Below are 18,926 nucleotides of genomic sequence, written 5' to 3'. Positions count from 1 at the left end.
CTCCCACGCCATCCCTCCACTGACAGCTCGGAACATACCACTTAATTGAGCAGCTCGCCTCCTTTCTCCCAAGTCTTCCCAGCCCAAATTTTTCAACATTTTTGTAACGCTACTCCTTTGGCAGAAATCACCCAGAACAAATCGAGCTGCTTTTCTTTGGATTTTTTTCCAGGTCTTGAATCAAGTAATTCTGGTGCGGGTCCCATACACTGGAACCATACTCTAGTTGGGGTCTTACCAGAGACTTATACGCCCTCTCCTTTACACCCTTACTACAACCCCTAAATACCCTCATAACCATGTGCAGAGATCTGTACCCTTTATTAACAATCATATTCATGTGATTACCCCAATGCAGGTCTTTTCTTATATTAACACCTAGGTACTTACAATGATCCCCAAAAGGAACTTTCACCCCATCAACGCAGTAATTAAAACTGAGAGGACTTTTCCTATTTGTGAAACTCAAAACCTGACTTTTAACCCCGTTTATCATCATACCATTGCCCACCGTCCATCTCACAACACTATCGAGGTCACCCTGCAGCCGCTCACAACCTTGTAACTTATTTATTACTCTGTACAGAATAACATCATTATGCAAACAGCCTTATCACCGATTCCACTTCTGTACACATATCATTGATATATGTAAGAAAACATAAAGGTCCAATAATACTGCCTTGAGGAATTCCCCTCTTCATTATTACAGGCTCAGATAAAGCTTCACCTACTCTAATTCTCTGAGTTCTATTTTCTAGGAATATAGCAACCCATTCGGTCACTCTTTTTTCTAGTCCAATAGCACTCATTTTTGCCAGTAGTCTTCCATGATCTACCCTATATCTTGCTGAAATCCTACAAGCTAAGCTTCAGTGGAATAACCTTTCCTAAACCCAAACTGCCTTCTGTCAAACCAGTTATAAATTTCGCAAACATGTCTAATATAATCAGAAAGAATGCTTTCCCAAAGCTTACTTGCAACGCATGTCAAACTGACTGGCATGTAATTTTCAGGTTTACGTCTAACACCCTTTCCTTTATACACAGGGGCTACTATAGCAACTCTCCATTCATTTGGTATAAATCCTTCAACCAAACAATAATCAAAAATGTATTTCATATAAGGTACTATATCCCAACCCATTGCTTTTAGTATATCCCCAGAAATCATATCAATTCCAGCCGCTTGTCTAGTTTTCAACTTTTGTATCTTATTGTAAATGTAATTGTTATCATAGGTAAATTTTAATACTCCTTTAGTATTACTCACCTCCCCTATCTGGACATTATCCTTGTAACCAACTATCTTTACATACTGCTGAAGATCCTCGCATACACACTCCCCTTGTTCATTAATGTTTCCTGGAATGTCCTTCTTTGAACCTATTTCTGCCTTAAGGTACCTATACTAACCCTTCCATTTTTCACTAAAATTTGTATGACCACCAATTATGCTTGCCATCATGTTATCCGTAGCTGACTTCTTTGCTAGATTCAATTTCCTAGTAAGTTCCTTCAATTTCTCCTCACTTCCATAACCATTTCTAACTCTATTCCAACCTGCACCTCCTTCTTAGTCTCTTTACTTCTCTATTATAATATAGTGGATATTTACCATTCCATACCACCTTTAAAGCTACAAACCTTTTTTCACATTCCTCAACAATTCCTTTAAACCCATCTCAGAGTCTGTTTACGGTTTTATTTACCATTTTCCAGCGATCATAGTTACTTTTTAAAACACTCTCATGCCTGTTTTATCAGCCATGTTGTACTGCCTAATAGTCCTAATTTGAATACCTTCCTTTCTTTCACATTTATTTTTAACTACGACAAAAACAGCTTCGTGATCCCTAATACCATCAATTACTTCGGTTTCTCTATAGAGCTCATCTGGTCTTATCAGCACCACATCCAATATATTCTTCACGCTAGTTGGTTCCATCACTTTCTGAATCAGCTGCCCTTCCCATATTGACTTAGTTTCCATTTGTTGTTCATGCTTCCTGTCGTTCGCATTACCTTCCCAATTGACATTTGGTAAATTGAGATCATCTGCTACTATCACATTCCTTTCCATATCATTTCCAACATAGCTGATTAACTTATCAAATAATTCTGAATCAGCGTCAGCGCTACCCTTTCCCGGTCTGATCACTCCAAAGACATCAAGTTGCCTATTATCTTTAGAGATGAGCCTTACATCCAGAATTTCATGCTTTTCATCCGTAACTTTTACGTAGCTTACAAATTCTTCTTTCACCAGAATGAACACTCCCCCTCCTACCATTCCTATCCTATCTCTACGATACACACTCCAGTTCCGTGAGAAAATTTCTGCATCCATTATATCATTTCTCAGCCATGATTCAACTCCTGTTACAATATCTGGTAAGTATATATCTATCACATTTAGTGTAAGTATTTATCTATCACATTTAGTGTCTATCACATCACATTTAGTGTCTTCCCATAACCTTTGGCTACTCACTGAATACTGCAGTGGGTAGAATTCGCCAGAATTTTTAAACGTGCGGCCGGAGATTTCCAATAAAAACCCCGCTGGGGCGGGAATCACGTAATGCTGTAGCGAAGCTACAAGCGAGGTAGTGGGTGCTTGTAGCAGGCAGTCGACATTGTGGCGTGTTGAAAGCAACAGAACAGGATGGATGAAAATAAAGTCCATAAGAAGACGGTTTTTTCGAAGGTGTATACTAAAATGCAGGATATTCGCCGCCGAACTTGATGGTATGAAGACCGGACCCTGTAATGAAATGACGTATGGCTTTTAGTACCGAGAGTGTCCGAGGACAAAAAATAAACTCGTGGCCTCATCCTGACGTATGCAGCTCTTTTCAGGCATACCCACAATGGAGGTGAGCTGCATGTACCATTCCAACCATATACCAGCCCTCCTGTCATTCTTAACTTTCTGGCAGTATCGGGAATCGAACCCGGGTCACCAAGGACGGCAGCTAATTGTGCTAACCGTTATTCTACGGAGGCGGACACTGGAACCAATTAGTAACCATTACAAGAATGGTGAGATAGCTCTGTAGTAGCAGAAAAAGGAGAAGAAAATATTTCTGTGTTATGTACATCGAAGCCTTGTGTGGAGAAAAGAATTAAGTGTACAGATATATCATGTGTGTATGTTCAGTCGTCAGCCCTAAGGTTGGTTGGATCTTCTACAGCTCCGCCATCAGCTGTCATAGATGGCCTAGGCATCACTGAAGAGGTGTACTAGGGAGATAAGGAGTGAGCTAGTTTCCCGTTGCTTTCCTCACTTTGCCAAAATTTGCTATTACATATCAGTCTGCCAAGCCCACTGAAACGCACGCTCCAACCGACCCTATGAGCAACATTTTCAGATCATTCATGACAGGGACTGGCTACGTAAGGAATGGCATTACTAGCATCGCTCATACCTCAGCCATTTTCATCTCGTTAAAGCCAAGGGTAAAACAGAGTCAGATCAATGAAAGTAACAAAATTGCTCTAGCCATAACGGGAAGACCTGTAAACACTAGGTCCAGCCAGCAAAGGCATTGATTTATCATAACCTTGGATAATAATTTTAGAGTAAGGCATCAGGAATATCAATATAAACCTTCAGACATGACTTCACACTAGAAGTTTACATTATCTGATAGATAGACAATGCAATAGTTGTCTTCTTGCAGTACAATGCCGAGAAGTGTTTCATGAACGTATCTTAGAATGAATGTGACGATTATTGCTTTCAGAGGAAGTACAACACGGCACCATCCTCTCTTAACAATAATCACAAGGAGAGTGGAATCGGTTCAACACTTCGAAGAATGAATACATCGGCAAAAGGAAGGCAAGGGGTGAAAATGTAAGACTTCTGAGGCCTCGCAAATCTAATACTGATAGGGTCAGAAGAGACCAAGAGCTGACCAAGCAACGTCGGATAACAAAGATGAAAGTTAGGAGACCGGTAAAAGTAAAAGGAATCAATACTAGAGTCAGCCTAGAAGCCGGCGTTCGCCAATCCACGCTTCCTCGTCCAAAGCCCCTGTGGTCTCCTTTTACAAACTTTCTACTATAGGCAATGGGGATCACCCACATGCATAAAGGAGACCGCCGGGATCGGACCAAGGGAGGCCGGACAGAAATGATGAAAGTGAAGAACCTGATACAAGTAAGCGGAAGCAGTGTCAGACTCAGCTAGGGGAGCCATGGTCCCCAATACCCGTTCTCAGTTTTCGTATATGATTTTTGCGACAGGCAGGGAATACCGTGAATATATTCTAAGAAGTAAATGTTCCCTGTTAGAACAATTATGTAGGGAGGCTAGATATTAATACAAATTAAGTCAGAATAGGTACAGACTGGAGTTGTGTTATACAATTAGAAATAAATTTGTTGATTGTCAATACAAATGTCAGAAGACATTCTGTTTCACTGTTTGCCTGAACAAACAAGGCGGCACTGAAGGCTGATTTCGAACTAAGCAGGGCTGTAGTCTACGGTATACGGGAGTAGGCCATATGCCGTTTGCTCTCTCCTAAACTCCACTCATTAAGAGTATGCCCCCTGATTTCTTGCGTATATCTTCTGCTTTCGCTTCTTTTATTTTTTATTCCACTATTCCGTCAGCACGTTTTAACTCTCCCATTACCGTCGTAATTGCGAACATCGACGGTTCAATTTGATGTATAACATCGTTAATTATCACTGTTCGCTGCCTACATCACCTGCCTAAAGTTCGCACATTCATTCAAATGCCTCACCTAGCAGTGTGTTCAAGTGACAAGTGTGATCTCAAATCTAAAGTGGCATTTTGGAGTGTTTTTTTGATAAGTGGTTCAAAGTAGGGCCAGTAGAAGATCACTGTGTAAGCAAAATAAGGTTCTCAAACGAATGCATTAAATATGGATTTCTTTCTTTTCGTCTTAAAATGCCTTCCATGTATGTAGACCTATGTATTACTACCATTTAGTCCCGTTTCTTAATACGAAGTCGGTAATAAGGTGTGATGAAATTGCATGTCATGTTTATGCGGCCGACTGCCCTTCCTAACGCCAGCCACAGTTGAGGAGCTAACGATGATGAAATGAAGAGTGGGAATACAATTTGGGTAAGAGGCTGAAATGGAACGGTTGTGGCCTAAGAAACCCCGACATTTTCCTGGAAGCGAAAATGGGAAAACACAGAAAGCCATTCTCGGGGCAGCCGACGATGAGGTTCGAACCCACTCGTCTCCCGAATGCTTTTTCTGAGTAATTTGTTCTACGTCGCACCGACACAGACATGTCTTATGGCCACGATGGGATAGGAAAGGGACAGGAGTGGAAAGGAAGCGGCCGCGGCCTTAATTAAGGTACAGCCCCAGCATTTTCCTAGTGTGAATACGGGAAACAACGGAAAAACATTTTCAGGGCTGCCGACAGTGGGGTTCGAACCCACTGTCTCCCGGATAGCTGCGCGCCCCTAACCTCACGGCCAACTTGCCCGGTCTCCCAAATGCAGAAGCGCGTTAACAAGCGCGGCCATTCCACTTGGTCTTAATATGCCTTTTAACTGCAACTGTTTTCAGCTCTGTTTATACTGAATCGGACGAATGAAAGTGCTTTAGAAGAATAATTGGTAAATGCCGGGCTGAGTAGCTCAGACAGTTGAGGCGCTGGCCTTCTGACCCCAAATTGGCAGGTTCGAATCTGGCTCAGTCCGGTGATATTTGAAGGTGCTCAAATACGTCAGCCTCGTGTGGGTAGGTTTACGGTCACGTTAAAGATCTCCTGCGGGACTAAATTCCGCCACCTCAGCATCTCCGAAAACCGTAAACGTAGTTAGTGGGACGTGAACCCAATAACATTATTAAGAATGTGTAAATTGAGGAATACCTACGACAGCCCAGGTATTTTGATTGTATGGTGCAAAGGTAAGATATTCGCTACTTTTAAATATGTCGTACAGTAGTTGGGACCGGATTAAAGAAACTGTCGCAAACAATAATCACTACCACCACCACCACCACCTAACTTGGTCTACCAAGTTACCGCTGCTCAGCCCGAAGTCCTGCAGATAATGTGGTGTCGTGTGGTCAGCACGCCATATCCCCTCGGCCGTTATTTTTGGCCTTCTAAACCGGGGCCGCTATCTCACCTTCAGATAGCTCATCAATTCTAATCACGTAGGCTGAGTGGACCTCGAACCAGCCTTCAGATACAGGTAAAAATCCCTGACCTGGCCGGGAAACGAACCCGGGGCCTCCGGATAAGAGGCAGGCACGCTACCCCTACACCAAGGGGCCGGTTTCCACCACCAAAAACAACTACCTTGTGCAACTGAAACAGTGTGCCTCTTTCAAGAAAATATATTCTGCTGATCTTTAGTAAAGCTGGAATGAGGTATGTAAACAAATAATATTAAAAATGAAATGAACAGGAGGATGCTACTATTTTATTTACATAAATAATTATTATAATACTTACTTACTTCGTCTGTTTACACTCCAGGATTGGTTTTGCCCTCGGACTCTGCGAGGGATCCCACCTCTACCGCCTCAAGGGCAGTGTCCTGGAGTTTGAGACTTTGGGTCGGGGATAAAACTGGGGAGGAGGACCAGTACCTCGACCAGGCGGCCTCACCTGCTATGCTGAACAGGGGCCTTGTGAGGGGATGGGAAGCCTGGAAGGGATAGACAGGGAAGAGGGAAGGAAGCGTCCGTGTCCTTAAGTTAGGTACCATCCCGGCATTTGCCTGGAGGAGAAGTGGGAAATCACGGAAAACCACTTCCAGGATGGCTGAGGAGGGAATCGAACCCCCCCCCCCCTACTACTCAGTTGACCTGCCGAGGCTGAGTGGAACCCGTTCCAGCCCTCGTACCACTTTTCAAATTACGTGCAGAGCCGGGAATCAAACGCGGGCCTCCAGGGGTGGTAGCTAATCACACTAACCACTACACCACAGAGACGCACAATTATTATACTACTGGAGTATAATAATAATAATAATAATAATAATAATAATAATAATAATAATAATAATAATAATAATAATAATAATAATAATAATAATAGAAAAGTCTTAGTTACCGTTGGATGATACACTGAAGAAGATAGAAATTGCAACACCCAGAAGGAGTGGTGCTACGTTGCTGCAATTGAACACGCAGGACGAGTGTTCGGTTGTGCTTCGATGACTACACTTTCAGATCCCTCTGACCGCAAGTTTGGACAACAATCAATACAAGATATGCCCACCACGAGCTGCAATACATTGATGAATTCGTCGAGGTATGGAGTCAATAAGGCCCTGGATCGCTTCCTGAGGAATTGTGCCCCATGCTTGCTGCACTGCACGGGTCAGTTGTTCCAGAGTTGTGGGTGGCTGAGGACGGTTGGCCAGTTCTCGACCCATCATGTCCCACACATGCTCAATAGGACTGAGGTCCGGGGATCTGGCGGGCCATTCTAAGGTTGTGATGTCATGGAGAGCTTTTCTGGAGATGCGTGCAGTGTGAACCCGGGCATTGTCCTGCTGAAACAGCCCATTAGCAATGTTCGCCATCATAGGGACAACCACTGGATTGAGTACCCTATCAACGTACTGTCGAGCAGTCATAGTGCCCTCAACAAGCACTAATGGTGATTTCACATTAAAGCCAATAGCTCCCCAGACCATAATGCTTGGTGTTGGCCCTGTGTGCCTCTCGACAATAAGATCTGGGCGGCCCGTCTCCCCGGTACGTCGGCGCACACGATTCCGGAGATTACTGCGGGCAAGGCAGAAGCGTGATTCATCACTAAAGACGACCTCATGCCATTCGTCGACCCACGTCGATCTTTCTCGACACCAGACCAGTCTTACACGTCGCTGTTGTGGGGACAATGGAACACCTTCTGCAGGGACTCGGGCTCGTAAGCCAGCTGCACGCAGGCGATTACCAACTATTTGTTGTGTAACGTGGGGTGCCCCAGCTGCTCGAATTTGCGCTGCTGTTGCATGGGGTTCCATCCTGGCCATCCGAATGATGCGGCGATCCTCTCTCACAGTTGACTGTCGCGCTGGGCCTGTGCCAGGTCTTCGAGTGTGGGTACCTTCATTTGACCACTGCTGCCATACACATTGTACCGTAGATGCCTGTCGGCCAACACGTGCAGCGACAGTCCTTAGCGATAATCCTGCCTCACACAGCCCAATTATGCGAGCCCTATCAAACGGCGACAATTGTTGATAGCGTGCTCTTCTCTGTCGTCGAGGCATGTTTGACGGGGAACACTTCACTGCACAGACTGCAAGTCAACTACACTACACGAGAGTCCGTATACTGGAGTTGATTCCTCCGCGACCAATCACGTGGGGAGACCTGTAGCAACAATCCAATGGTTCTGAAACTTTGATCGTTTACATTCCTACATGGCATCGTTCCATATCTTGAAAATCAACACAAACGACCAATGCCTTCATGGTGTTGCAAATTCCATTTTATTAATATTAATTAGTATTTGTTCACAAATTTGCCTTCTTCAACATGCTTTAATCTTTACGCAAGAAGATCTCTGCACTATATCGCTTAAATCAGACATACAAGGCACAATTCGACCTCTGACTCACGGTGTTGTTTCTATAATTATTACTTATTTTCACCACCTTCATCATCGTCTTACAAATGACTAAGACGTTGTCCTTCTTTCCAGGCTTTTCTGAAACACGTCAAATTCAATGGGTATTATTCATGTGGAGCTACGATTATAAGTGACAGATGGATCCTCACAGTCATTGCGTAGAAGGGTAAGTTATTTAATTTTCAGCTTAAAATATCAAGTTGTTTTAAATACAAAATTAGTCGATAAAGCTCAAAAATCTCCGGGTTAGGCCTATATGACTAGTTGACTTGCCGTCGTCGACTACTACTACTACTACTACTACTACTAAACGTTTTCATTCCTCCCCTGAAGGGGGAGGCGGGCTTCTTAGACGGTTACGCCGTCTCTCAGGCCGGGAGATTTGTTACGGTGAAGGAGATGTGCGGAGAAGGTGAGGGGGTGGGCGGCCGTGGCCTACACTACGAACTGTCCCAGCATTCGCCTTAGTGCAGGAGAATGGAAAACCACGGAAAACCATTTTCAGGACAGCCGACGGGTGGGGCCAGGCGTGAAGTCCAGGCCCGTCTCCCGAATGCAGAGGTGTAGAGCCACGGTAGAGCCGTTGCCAACTTTCCTCTGCTCGGTTGGCCGGTCAGAGTACAGAGCTGTTGGACCACGGGCAAGCCGTGGCCTCTTAACGGACGGAGCCCAAGGGCCGAAAACCACTCTGCATCAACCGACCCCGTCGTTGACAGTTAGTTCTTGTATAATTGCAACAGTAATGCCATCTAGCGGGGGTTTTATTATATTAGGGCCATCACATTTTATTCTCTTCCGGCTCAGGGACATTAGGTCTTCTACCATTCCTTCAGTGATCCTCCCTTTCTTTTCTTCTCCTCAGTTCGATAGTCTTCACTATCTTCCTGACCAATAAAGGGAACCGGTAATCAAAACGTGTTCTTTCACAACAACCACAACCAGTATCGCCAGCTCGTACGTCTTTGTCACGACTGAACACTATTTACATGTCAACAATGCTCACCGTTTATGCACTTCAAAATTAATTAAATTCGTGAATACCTCCATTACTATAGCTCGAACGGTAAAAGCTATTTTGATTTTTAATTATTGGAAATTAGTTCTATAATTGCTCTTATGTACTATTTTAGATAGAACTGTAAATCGATAGATACCTACTCAGAGGTTTGTGGAAATTGTAATAATTACTAGTATCCCCGTTATTATTATTATTATTATTATTATTATTATTATTATTATTATTGTCAATCGTAAGGTGAAAGTGCATAAAACATAAATAATAGGAAACTATGTTTTACACGTTTTATAATGTACGTTGGTAAGTGAAAGACAGAAATATAATCTTCAATTCCCCACTACGTAAGATAGGAATATAGAAATCATTCAGCTGTGTGAGGCGTCCGTAAAATGTTTACGAATTTCATTAGCTCACGAGACAAAGAGATAAACCATATCGCTGCTCACTCCATGGCTAAATGGTTAACGTGCTTGTCTTTGGTCCTAGTGTCGTGGGTTCGATTCACGGCTGGCTGGGAGATTTTAACATTGATTTGTTAATTCCTCTGGCTTTTGTTACCTCTTCAGCATTAGAATTTATCATGCTCACAGATAATGAAGTCACCTATAGACGTCAGTTCGAAACATCTGCAGCAACAGGCCTCCACGATCACTATACGCCATTAAACACCTCTAATCTCATTCTATGGTTTCAGAATCAGCATAATTCAAGAGTTCCAGTGTGTTGCTGTTTATACGAAAAGTGTCTACTTGCCTGGTGTTAGAGGAAATAAATGAAGTAACTAATGTTGTTAAAGTGCTCGTGGGAAAGTAAGGACTAATGGAGAAGATAATCGCATTATTATTATTATTATTATTATTATTATTATCATCATCATCATCATCATCATCATCTGTTTACCCTCCAGGTTCGGCTTTTCCCTCGGACTCAGCGAGGGATCCCACCTCTACCGCCTCAAGGGCAGTGTCCTGGAGCTTCAGACTCTTGGTCGGGGGATGGAACTGGGGAGAATGACGAGTACCTCACCCAGGCGGCCTCACCTGCTATGCTGAACAGGGGGCCTTGTGGAGGGATGGGAAGATTGGAAGGGATAGACAAGGAAGAGGGAAGGAAGCGGCCGTGGCCTTAAGTTAGGTACCATCCCGGCATTCGCCTGGAGGAGAAGTGGGAAGCCACGGAAAACCACTTTGAGGATGGCTGAGGTGGGAATCGAACCCACCTCTACTCAGTTGACCTCCCGAGGCTGAGTGGACCCCGTTCCAGCCCTCGTACCACTTTTCAAATTTTCGTGGCAGAGCCGGGAATCGAACCCGGACCTTCGGGGGTGGCAGCTAATCACGCTAACCACTACACCACCGAGGCGGACACTATTATTATTATTATTATTATTATTATTATTATTATTATTATTATTATTATTATTATTTCTCAGGTTCACAAAGACTTAAGTTCAACTCTGCTTTTGTGATATATTTATTGCCACAGCCCTGAAGATGGTTTTCCGTGGTTTCCCATTTCACCAGGCAAATGCGCGGGCTGTGCCTTATGGAGGGTTTACACGTGCATAGATTCACTGGTGCCAGTTCGTTTGCCAATCCTACTGGCTCGCCAGGACACCTTAAAAGCATGTCTCGCCAGTGTCATTTTGAGTGGGTTTAGACAGTAAAGGTTATCAGACGATATCGAGTGAAGTTGAACTTACTCGTGACACCTGCCGAATAGTTACAACGCTGTTGGTTAAGAACATGATAAATGATCTCGAAAAACGAAAACTTTGTAAAGTCGCGTGTGGGTGAGAAAGTGGATTGCACGAAGGGATGATGTCGGTACATCTGGGCGACATTTAACTGAACTTCCACTAAAAGATTATTTATGAATGACAAAGGTCATTTTCTTTTTTATTGGAGCGTGTGACATCAATGATATGAAAGCAGAATAACACAAAGGGTGGTTTTTTACCACCAAAACTGAAGCTGGAAATTACGCTGAGATGTGTAGCATCTGAAGATTCGTTTGCTTTACAGTATTTGTATCGCCAACGGCCGTAGTCGTGTTGAAACACCGGATCCCGTGAGATTTCCGAAGTTAAGCAACATTGGGCGTGGTCAAGATCTGGATGGGTTGCCATTCGCTGTTGGTGGAGGGTAAGGGAATGGAGGCGCGGAAAGGAAATGGCCACACTACCGTACGTAAACTCCGGCTCAGGCACACCTCTGCGGAGGTTCGGACCTGCCTTCGGGCAGAATACACCCTTAATTCAGTATTTGTATCGAGTTCCAAAATGCACAATTCGAGCATCCCCGTTCTTATACAAACTGCAGTTCACGACCCATAAACAAGAATATTGTTCGTATGCTTGAAGGAATTTATATTTTTTTTTCTTCTGAATTTACTTTGCCTTCATTATTAATGAAATTTTTATCCCACGACACAACACTTCACGCAAAAGCAACTTCAGCATATTTTAATCTCTTCTTGTTTAACCTTGCCAAGAAATCTCCTGTGGCGCGATAAGTCATCTCTGAAAGTTGGAACGCTACCAACTTTTCAGGTCCATGCATGCATGCATGGATTGAATTAGCGCGCCATTTGAGGTTTAAACGTGCAAGTGGGCCGATTACCTAGATGTTAGGCCCCTTACAACTACAAGCAAGCAAACGTGTAAGCCTTTTTCTTTTATTTGCACACCAAAAGCTACTGGCGCCAGTCAATCTATGAACGTGTAAACCCGGCATTATTTCAGGCCTGGCGATTATCTTCCCAATCCAATCCGCTTCTCATCGTTGCCTCGCCGATCATTTACCATGGGTAGGTGCGACGTTAAATCAATCTAAAAATTACTGGAGGAAAAGGTGGTCGGATATAGATCTAACAACTCTATCTCACTTAGTCCACGGGTTCTGGAGAGATGAAGCCTTTACCTTCCACTTCTCTAAGCAGGCACGCCGACTTCCAGTAATTATGGCAGGAAGGGGGTGGGGGTTATGATTAACAGGAATACAGGCATGTGAAATGAGCAATAATTATTAATGCAAACGATCCTATATTCACAAAGAAACTGAAAAGAACAGAACAATAATAGAACTTGTTCACCAAATATATTTTTGAACGAGTCTTATGTACGCAGTTTTCAATAATATTCACAAGTAAATAGAAAAAGTTCGCTTCTGTGGTGTGGTGGTTAGTGTGATTAGCTGCCATACCTAGAGGCCCAGGTTCGATTCCCGGCTCTGCCACGAAATTTTAAAAGTGGTACGAGGGCTGGAACGGGGTCCACTCAGCCTCGGGAGGTCAACTGAGTAGAGGTGGGTTCGATTCCCACCTCAGCCATCCTGGAAGTGATTTTCCGTGGTTTCCCACTTCTCCTTCAGGCAAATGCCGGGATGGTACCTAACTTAGGGCCACGGCCGCTTCCTTCCCCCTTCCTTGCCTGTCCCATCCAATCTTCCCATCCCTCCACAAGGCCCCTGTTCAGTATAGCAGGTGAGGCCGTCTGGGTGAGGTACTGGTCATTCTCCCTAGTTGTATCCCCCGACCCAGAGCCTGAAGCCCCAGGACACTGCCCTTGAGGCGGTAGAGGTGGTATCCCTCGCTGAGTCCGGGGGAAAAACCGGCCCTGGAGGGTAAACAGATTAAGAAGAAGAAGCAGTGTCCAAAGGCTACACACTAAATGTTGTATGAGGAGTTAACATCTAGGAGGAATTTTTTTTGACCGGGTGGGACAAAAGATCAGTTTTGTTGGGCAGAAAACGCCTTCCCCCCACCCCGAAATTCGGCTCCAGTGCCTCCAAGGGATTCATATTTTCTTGGGATGAACTTTTGTGCCTGTATACAGAATGAACCGAAATTCGCGCACTCGGGCGTCACAGCGCGATTCCTCACATGCCAGCAAAAAACATATTTCTCACAAAAGTTCGTCCTGCGAGTATATCTTCTTCTAGTGGGGTCGAACTGAAAGATATGCATTAGAATACACTTCTGTGGTGTAGTGGTTAGCGTGATTGGCTGCCACCCCCGGAGGTCCGGGTTCGATTCCCGGCTCTGCCACGAACTTTGAGAAGTGGTACGAGGGCTGGAACGGGGTCCACTCAGCCTCGGGAGGTCAACTGAGTAGAGGAGGGTTCGATTCCCACCTCGGCCATCCTGGAAGTGGTTTTCCGTGGTTTCCTACATCTCCTCCAGGCAAATGCCGGGATGGTACCTAAATTAAGGCAACGACCGCTTCCTTCCCTATTCCTTGCCTGTCCCATCCCTCCGCGAATAAATTCACGCCTACAACGTGGAAAGGGCGTCTTTCAAAGCTGACCAATGGAAACGATTGTTCATCCATTTATAGGATCGTAGTACGTAAGTGCAAATGGTTTCTAGAGGACCCGCTGCAATCGCTGTTGACGATTAAGTTGCCAGATACCATACCACTTGGACTACATTTACGAAATAAAAAACATACGCCTGAACCTAGGATCGACCCCTCGACCTCCTGCATGTTAACCCAAAACTCTATCCACTGCATCAACTGTACAGCAAGAGTAATGTGTGCTGACAGAGGTAGTTACCCTATATGTGGTTACAGTGTTGTCAGATTGTCACTCTTCAACTTTCTTTTTCTGCCGGATATACTCGCAGGACGAATTTTTGTGAGAGGCATTTTTTTATTGCAGGCATTTGAGGAGTCGCGCGGTGACGCCCGAGTGCGCGAATTTCTGTTCATAGTGTATGTTGTATTTCCAGAGTCCATGCATCAAATGTAACGGTGAAAGTCGGCAGTGAAAAGATAGATAGAGGAGTACTTCGTCGAGCAGCAAGAATTATAATGCACGAGGAATACATCCATAAAGAAGATGACGGCTTAGCCAATATTCAGAACGATATTGCAGTAGTGGAGGTAAATACAATAATTTTAACAAAAACTTGTCATATTTTATCTTCAATATTGCTACTGTTTACTATTATATCATTACTAGAAGGGTCGGATTGAAAGATATCCATTAGAATATGTGTTATTTCAATAACCTTTGTTCGTTCTCACTTGTCTCTGTGGTAAGAGGACAATGGGTAATGTGCATTAAGTAGTCAACTGTCCGCCTCTGTGGTGTAGTGGTTAGCGTGATTAGCTGCCATCCCCGGAGGTCCGGGTTCGATTCCCTGCTCTGCCACGAATTTTGAGAAGTGGTACGAGGGCTGGAACGGGGTCCACTCAGCCTCGGGAGGTCAACTGAGTAGAGGAGGGTTCGATTCAAACCTCGGCCATCCTGGAAGTGGTTTTCCGTGGTTTCCCACTTCTCCTCCAGGCAAATGCCGGAATGGTACCTAACTTAGGGCCCCGGCCGCTTCCTTCCCTCTTCCTTGCCTGTCCCATCCAATCTTCCCATCCCTCCACAAGGCCCCTGTTCAGCATAGCAGGTGAGACACTGGTCATTCTCCCCAGTTGTATCCCCGACCTAAAGTGTGAATCTCCAGGACACTGCCCTTGAGGGTGGGATCCCTCACTGAGTCCGAGGGAAAAACCGACCCTGGAGGGTAAACAGATTACGAAGTAGTCAACCCCATCCATTTTTCGCCGTTGCCTCCCCGAACACCTTCCGTGCGTAGGTAAGTCATCTTCTTGTGTATTGTTATTTTCAACTGCCACCTTTCTCTTCTGCAAACTGTTTAGCTTTTGTTTCTTATTACCATATTCTGCTCTTCAATATCTGTAAGTACTAGCAAATGTACCCGTGCTTCGCTGCGGTATTCTACAATGTGTACAGATCATCATCATCATCATCATCATCTGTTTACCCTCCAGGTTCGGTTTTTTCCTCGGACTTAGCGAGGGATCCCACCTCTACCGCCTCAAGGGCAGTGTCCTGGAGCTTCAGACTCTTGGTTGGGGGATACAACTGGGGAGTATGACCAGCACCTCGCCCAGGCGGCCTCACCTGCTATGCTGAACAGGGGCCTTGTGGAGAGATGGGAAGATTGGAAGGGATAGGCAAGGAAGAGGGAAGGAAGCGGCCGTGGCCTTAAGTTAGGTACCATCCCGGCATTCGCCTGGAGGAGAAGTGGGAAACTACGGAAAACCACTTCCAGGATGGCTGAGGTGGGAATCGAACCTACCTCTACTCAGTTGACCTCCCGAGGCTGAGTGGACCCCGTTCCAGCCCTCGTACCACTTTTCAAATTTCGTGGCAGAGCCGGGAATCGAACCCGGGCCTCCGGGGGTGGCAGCTAATCACGCTAACCACTACACCACAGAGGCGGACTTGTATACAGATATCGAAGTAAATTGCTGTACATGAAGTGAATAAGAATTTTTTAATTGCATGTCTCTTGGCGTTATCCGAGAAAAAGCATAGGGAGGTCCGCAGACGTTGTTTCCAATGTAAAGTGCGAGTTGCAGAGTTGTGATGATAACGCCAGGTCCACTTGTCTGCCGCAATTCATTATGCGTAACGTCAGTCACATTTTGATGAGTAAATTTGTTTATAATCGGAGGCACATACACCTAATGATAAAGAGAATCCAAGAAAAGAGTTCTTTTTAAAAAAAATGCACGCTTCCTTGTCTTCTACTAGTCAAATCAAGAAGGGAATTATACATTACAATGGTACACAGGCGTTGGAGAAGGACCCTATTCCTATTGCTAGTCGATGTGGGGAGTACTGATTAGAACAGCTGACAGTCACTATTGATTTGTAAAATATTAATTACAATGTAAGACACACCCTCTACTAGATCGCTACAAATCGACTTAATAAATGTAGATCGACATACGGAAGTATATGCGTGTTCACCTTCATTTACAGAAGAACTGCTGCTAAAACGGTGCATTCATATTGAAAAACGGATTGTATGAAAAGACGCCTCTGGCCTCATTTAGCGGTCTAAATGGCTGGCCCTATGATATTTCCTCTTATCTCATCTATTTAAAGGCAAGATTATTTTAGAAACGTTGAATAGGGTGAAATTTGTGTAAGGTTTTCACACAGTGAATTACTTTTCAGATACTTATGCGACAGCTTCAAACATAGAATTTGGCTTGGGTGGGCCAATATTCGTGTAGAATTTGATGATCCCATCTTTCCCATAAGTGAATCAAACCATCAATTATACGTGTACAAAGTGCAAAATATAGGTAAATCCAGAAATAGAGCCAAATTTAACATAAGGGCTAGAGATACGACAAAATGTCATAGGACCAAAGTTGTAGATCACTCCAAATTGAACCGAGATTGTGCCATCCGTTTTGTGATATGACTTACCGTTTAGCCACCAAATACCTCGAAAGGAAGGTCTGCACCGTCATTAAATTTGCCTCCATATTTCGATATTTTCCGGGAGTAAAAAATAAAATGTTTAAACATCTCGTCTATTTTCAGTCGGTTACAGGCTAAAAGCTATAATTTTTGCCAAATTTGAATTTTCTAACTCGTCTGGGAGATTGTGCTGCCATCTTGATATTGGGGAGGGGGTTAAAAATTAGGACTTTCAGGAAACTTTTAAGTCCATGAAACCTATAGGTTATCGTTCTGGATAAATATGACCGACTGTGTTCTTATTCCGATTTGAAACTCCCAGCGTGTCCCTCTCATAAAATTTTGAGAATTTTAGATTTTTCTAGGGATATTGAAGTCATCAGGTTGTCTGGTACCAAGTCTTAAGATTCTAGGATGCCTAGAATGGTCTCATTAATTCACATCTGTTTTCATTTTTATGCCTTAATTTTTATAACCTTTCAATGGATTTGAGGTTAAGTGCGAAGGAGCCATTGAAAGTTATAAGTAAATAAATCAACAGAAACGGTAAATAAATACATAACCAGCCGGAATGCGTCCAGTTTATATGTCCAATCACGTACGGAAAACGAGACAACTCGCTCATTAAAAGAGAATTTAATACAATGAAATCAAGGAATTCACAAGCTCAGAACCCCGTGGTATTCGGAGGATTGAATTAAGAACGTAAGTTGGGGTGCAATAAAGACCAGTAGATGAAAGATCGTATTAACAGCTGTGAAGGAGAAATGTCATACGTAATATTCAGGTCCGGAAACATCGTGCGGCAGATGGCCATGGGACAGTCTGGAGCAGTGCAAGTTTTACCATCGGCGTATGCGGAATGACGTATCATATGCATTGAGGAAATAAATGAATAGCAGAATGTGTTCCTTTGTGCAGTCCCGTGATGAAGAGAGTGATTGTGTTAGGCAAAGTTCCTCAAATGTCAAAAACATATGTAACGGATATTACGACATAGCAATTTTATATGAATCAGAAAATGCGAACCAAGTATTATTGTGATGTTCTAAAGATGGGATTTTGTTTTATGACAATGTATGAAGGAAAAACAGCGAAGAAGGTTGATTTCGGGATAGCTCTGACACATAATGAAAGAATTGAGGAGATTATAAGAGTTTTAAGATATTATAAAGTTTTAAAGAGCTCAATAACTAATTATATAGTGCCGATATACGAAGGCGAGTTAGTAAACAAAATTGTGAATTTCAAAACTCTGTTTAGCACTATTTTTAATTTGGTCTTTATAAGTTTCAGGATGGAAGAACAACGGATCTGGTTATTATTTGAGAAGGATCTAACTAATACGGAGATGTGTACTTTTAAAACTGTGACACTTTGTCCATTATTAGTGTAGCTATTCAACTGTTGTTCTAACCTAACTGAGCCAGAAGTTGATATTACATACCAGTTAGCCAAGCCCACTGAAATGTATGCACCAACCGACCCTATGAGAGACATTTTCCCACCATTCATAACAGGGACTGGCTGCACAAGGAATGGCATTACCAGCATCGCTCATATCTCAGTCACTTTAATATGGTCAAATCTAAGGACGAGGCAGGCCAATAATAGTAACAAATTTGATCTAGCCCATACCCACAGATATACTTCACACTAAACATTAGGTCACGCCAGCATAATGATCACTTTTCTAAGCTGAGTTACGAAGAATATTTAGATGTGCCATTATGTACAGTAGGTACTAACATATAGACATGAAATTTTTTCGAAATATTTTCAAGAGTAGAACAATGAAATAGAACTATAGTCTGATGCCTTCTATCTGCAGTGCTCTTTCTTTCATATAGGCCTATAGTGATTAATAATTACATTTTTCGAATGAAGTAATCATGTGGAAGCAAATTCCTTTTTAAACAATATACCGGTAATTGTACGGTACTACATTGTTTGTACTGTGATATTAAGAATTGATTTTTCAAATCCCAGCAATTTCATATAGGCTACAGTTATTTTGTTTTTCTTCAAGAGATGCTAATGCGATAGGCCTACTATGGAACATTAATTAGA

The 18,926-nt window shown here is 43.4% G+C and overlaps 1 protein-coding gene across 2 annotated transcripts in view; it reads left to right on the top strand.

The window, feature by feature from the left end:
* The window catches only part of LOC137499019 (trypsin-like), a 91,528-nt gene that overhangs the window by 16,266 nt on the left and 56,336 nt on the right, over positions 1–18,926 (top strand). Inside the window, exons 3-4 of one of the 2 annotated variants that reach the window (XM_068227048.1) lie at positions 8,673–8,766; positions 14,350–14,503. In XM_068227048.1, coding sequence (XP_068083149.1) covers positions 8,738–8,766; positions 14,350–14,503 — 183 coding nt within the window. In that variant the 5' untranslated portion in view covers positions 8,673–8,737. The remainder of the gene's footprint in view (positions 1–8,672; positions 8,767–14,349; positions 14,504–18,926) is intronic. The other variant, XM_068227049.1, reaches the window with a different exon arrangement.

This window comes from Anabrus simplex, chromosome 3, assembly GCF_040414725.1.
Source record: "Anabrus simplex isolate iqAnaSimp1 chromosome 3, ASM4041472v1, whole genome shotgun sequence".
NCBI classification, from domain to species: domain Eukaryota; kingdom Metazoa; phylum Arthropoda; class Insecta; order Orthoptera; family Tettigoniidae; genus Anabrus; species Anabrus simplex.
The sequence above is the reverse complement of the archived record's forward strand: the minus strand, read 5'-3'. Positions and strand labels throughout refer to the sequence as shown.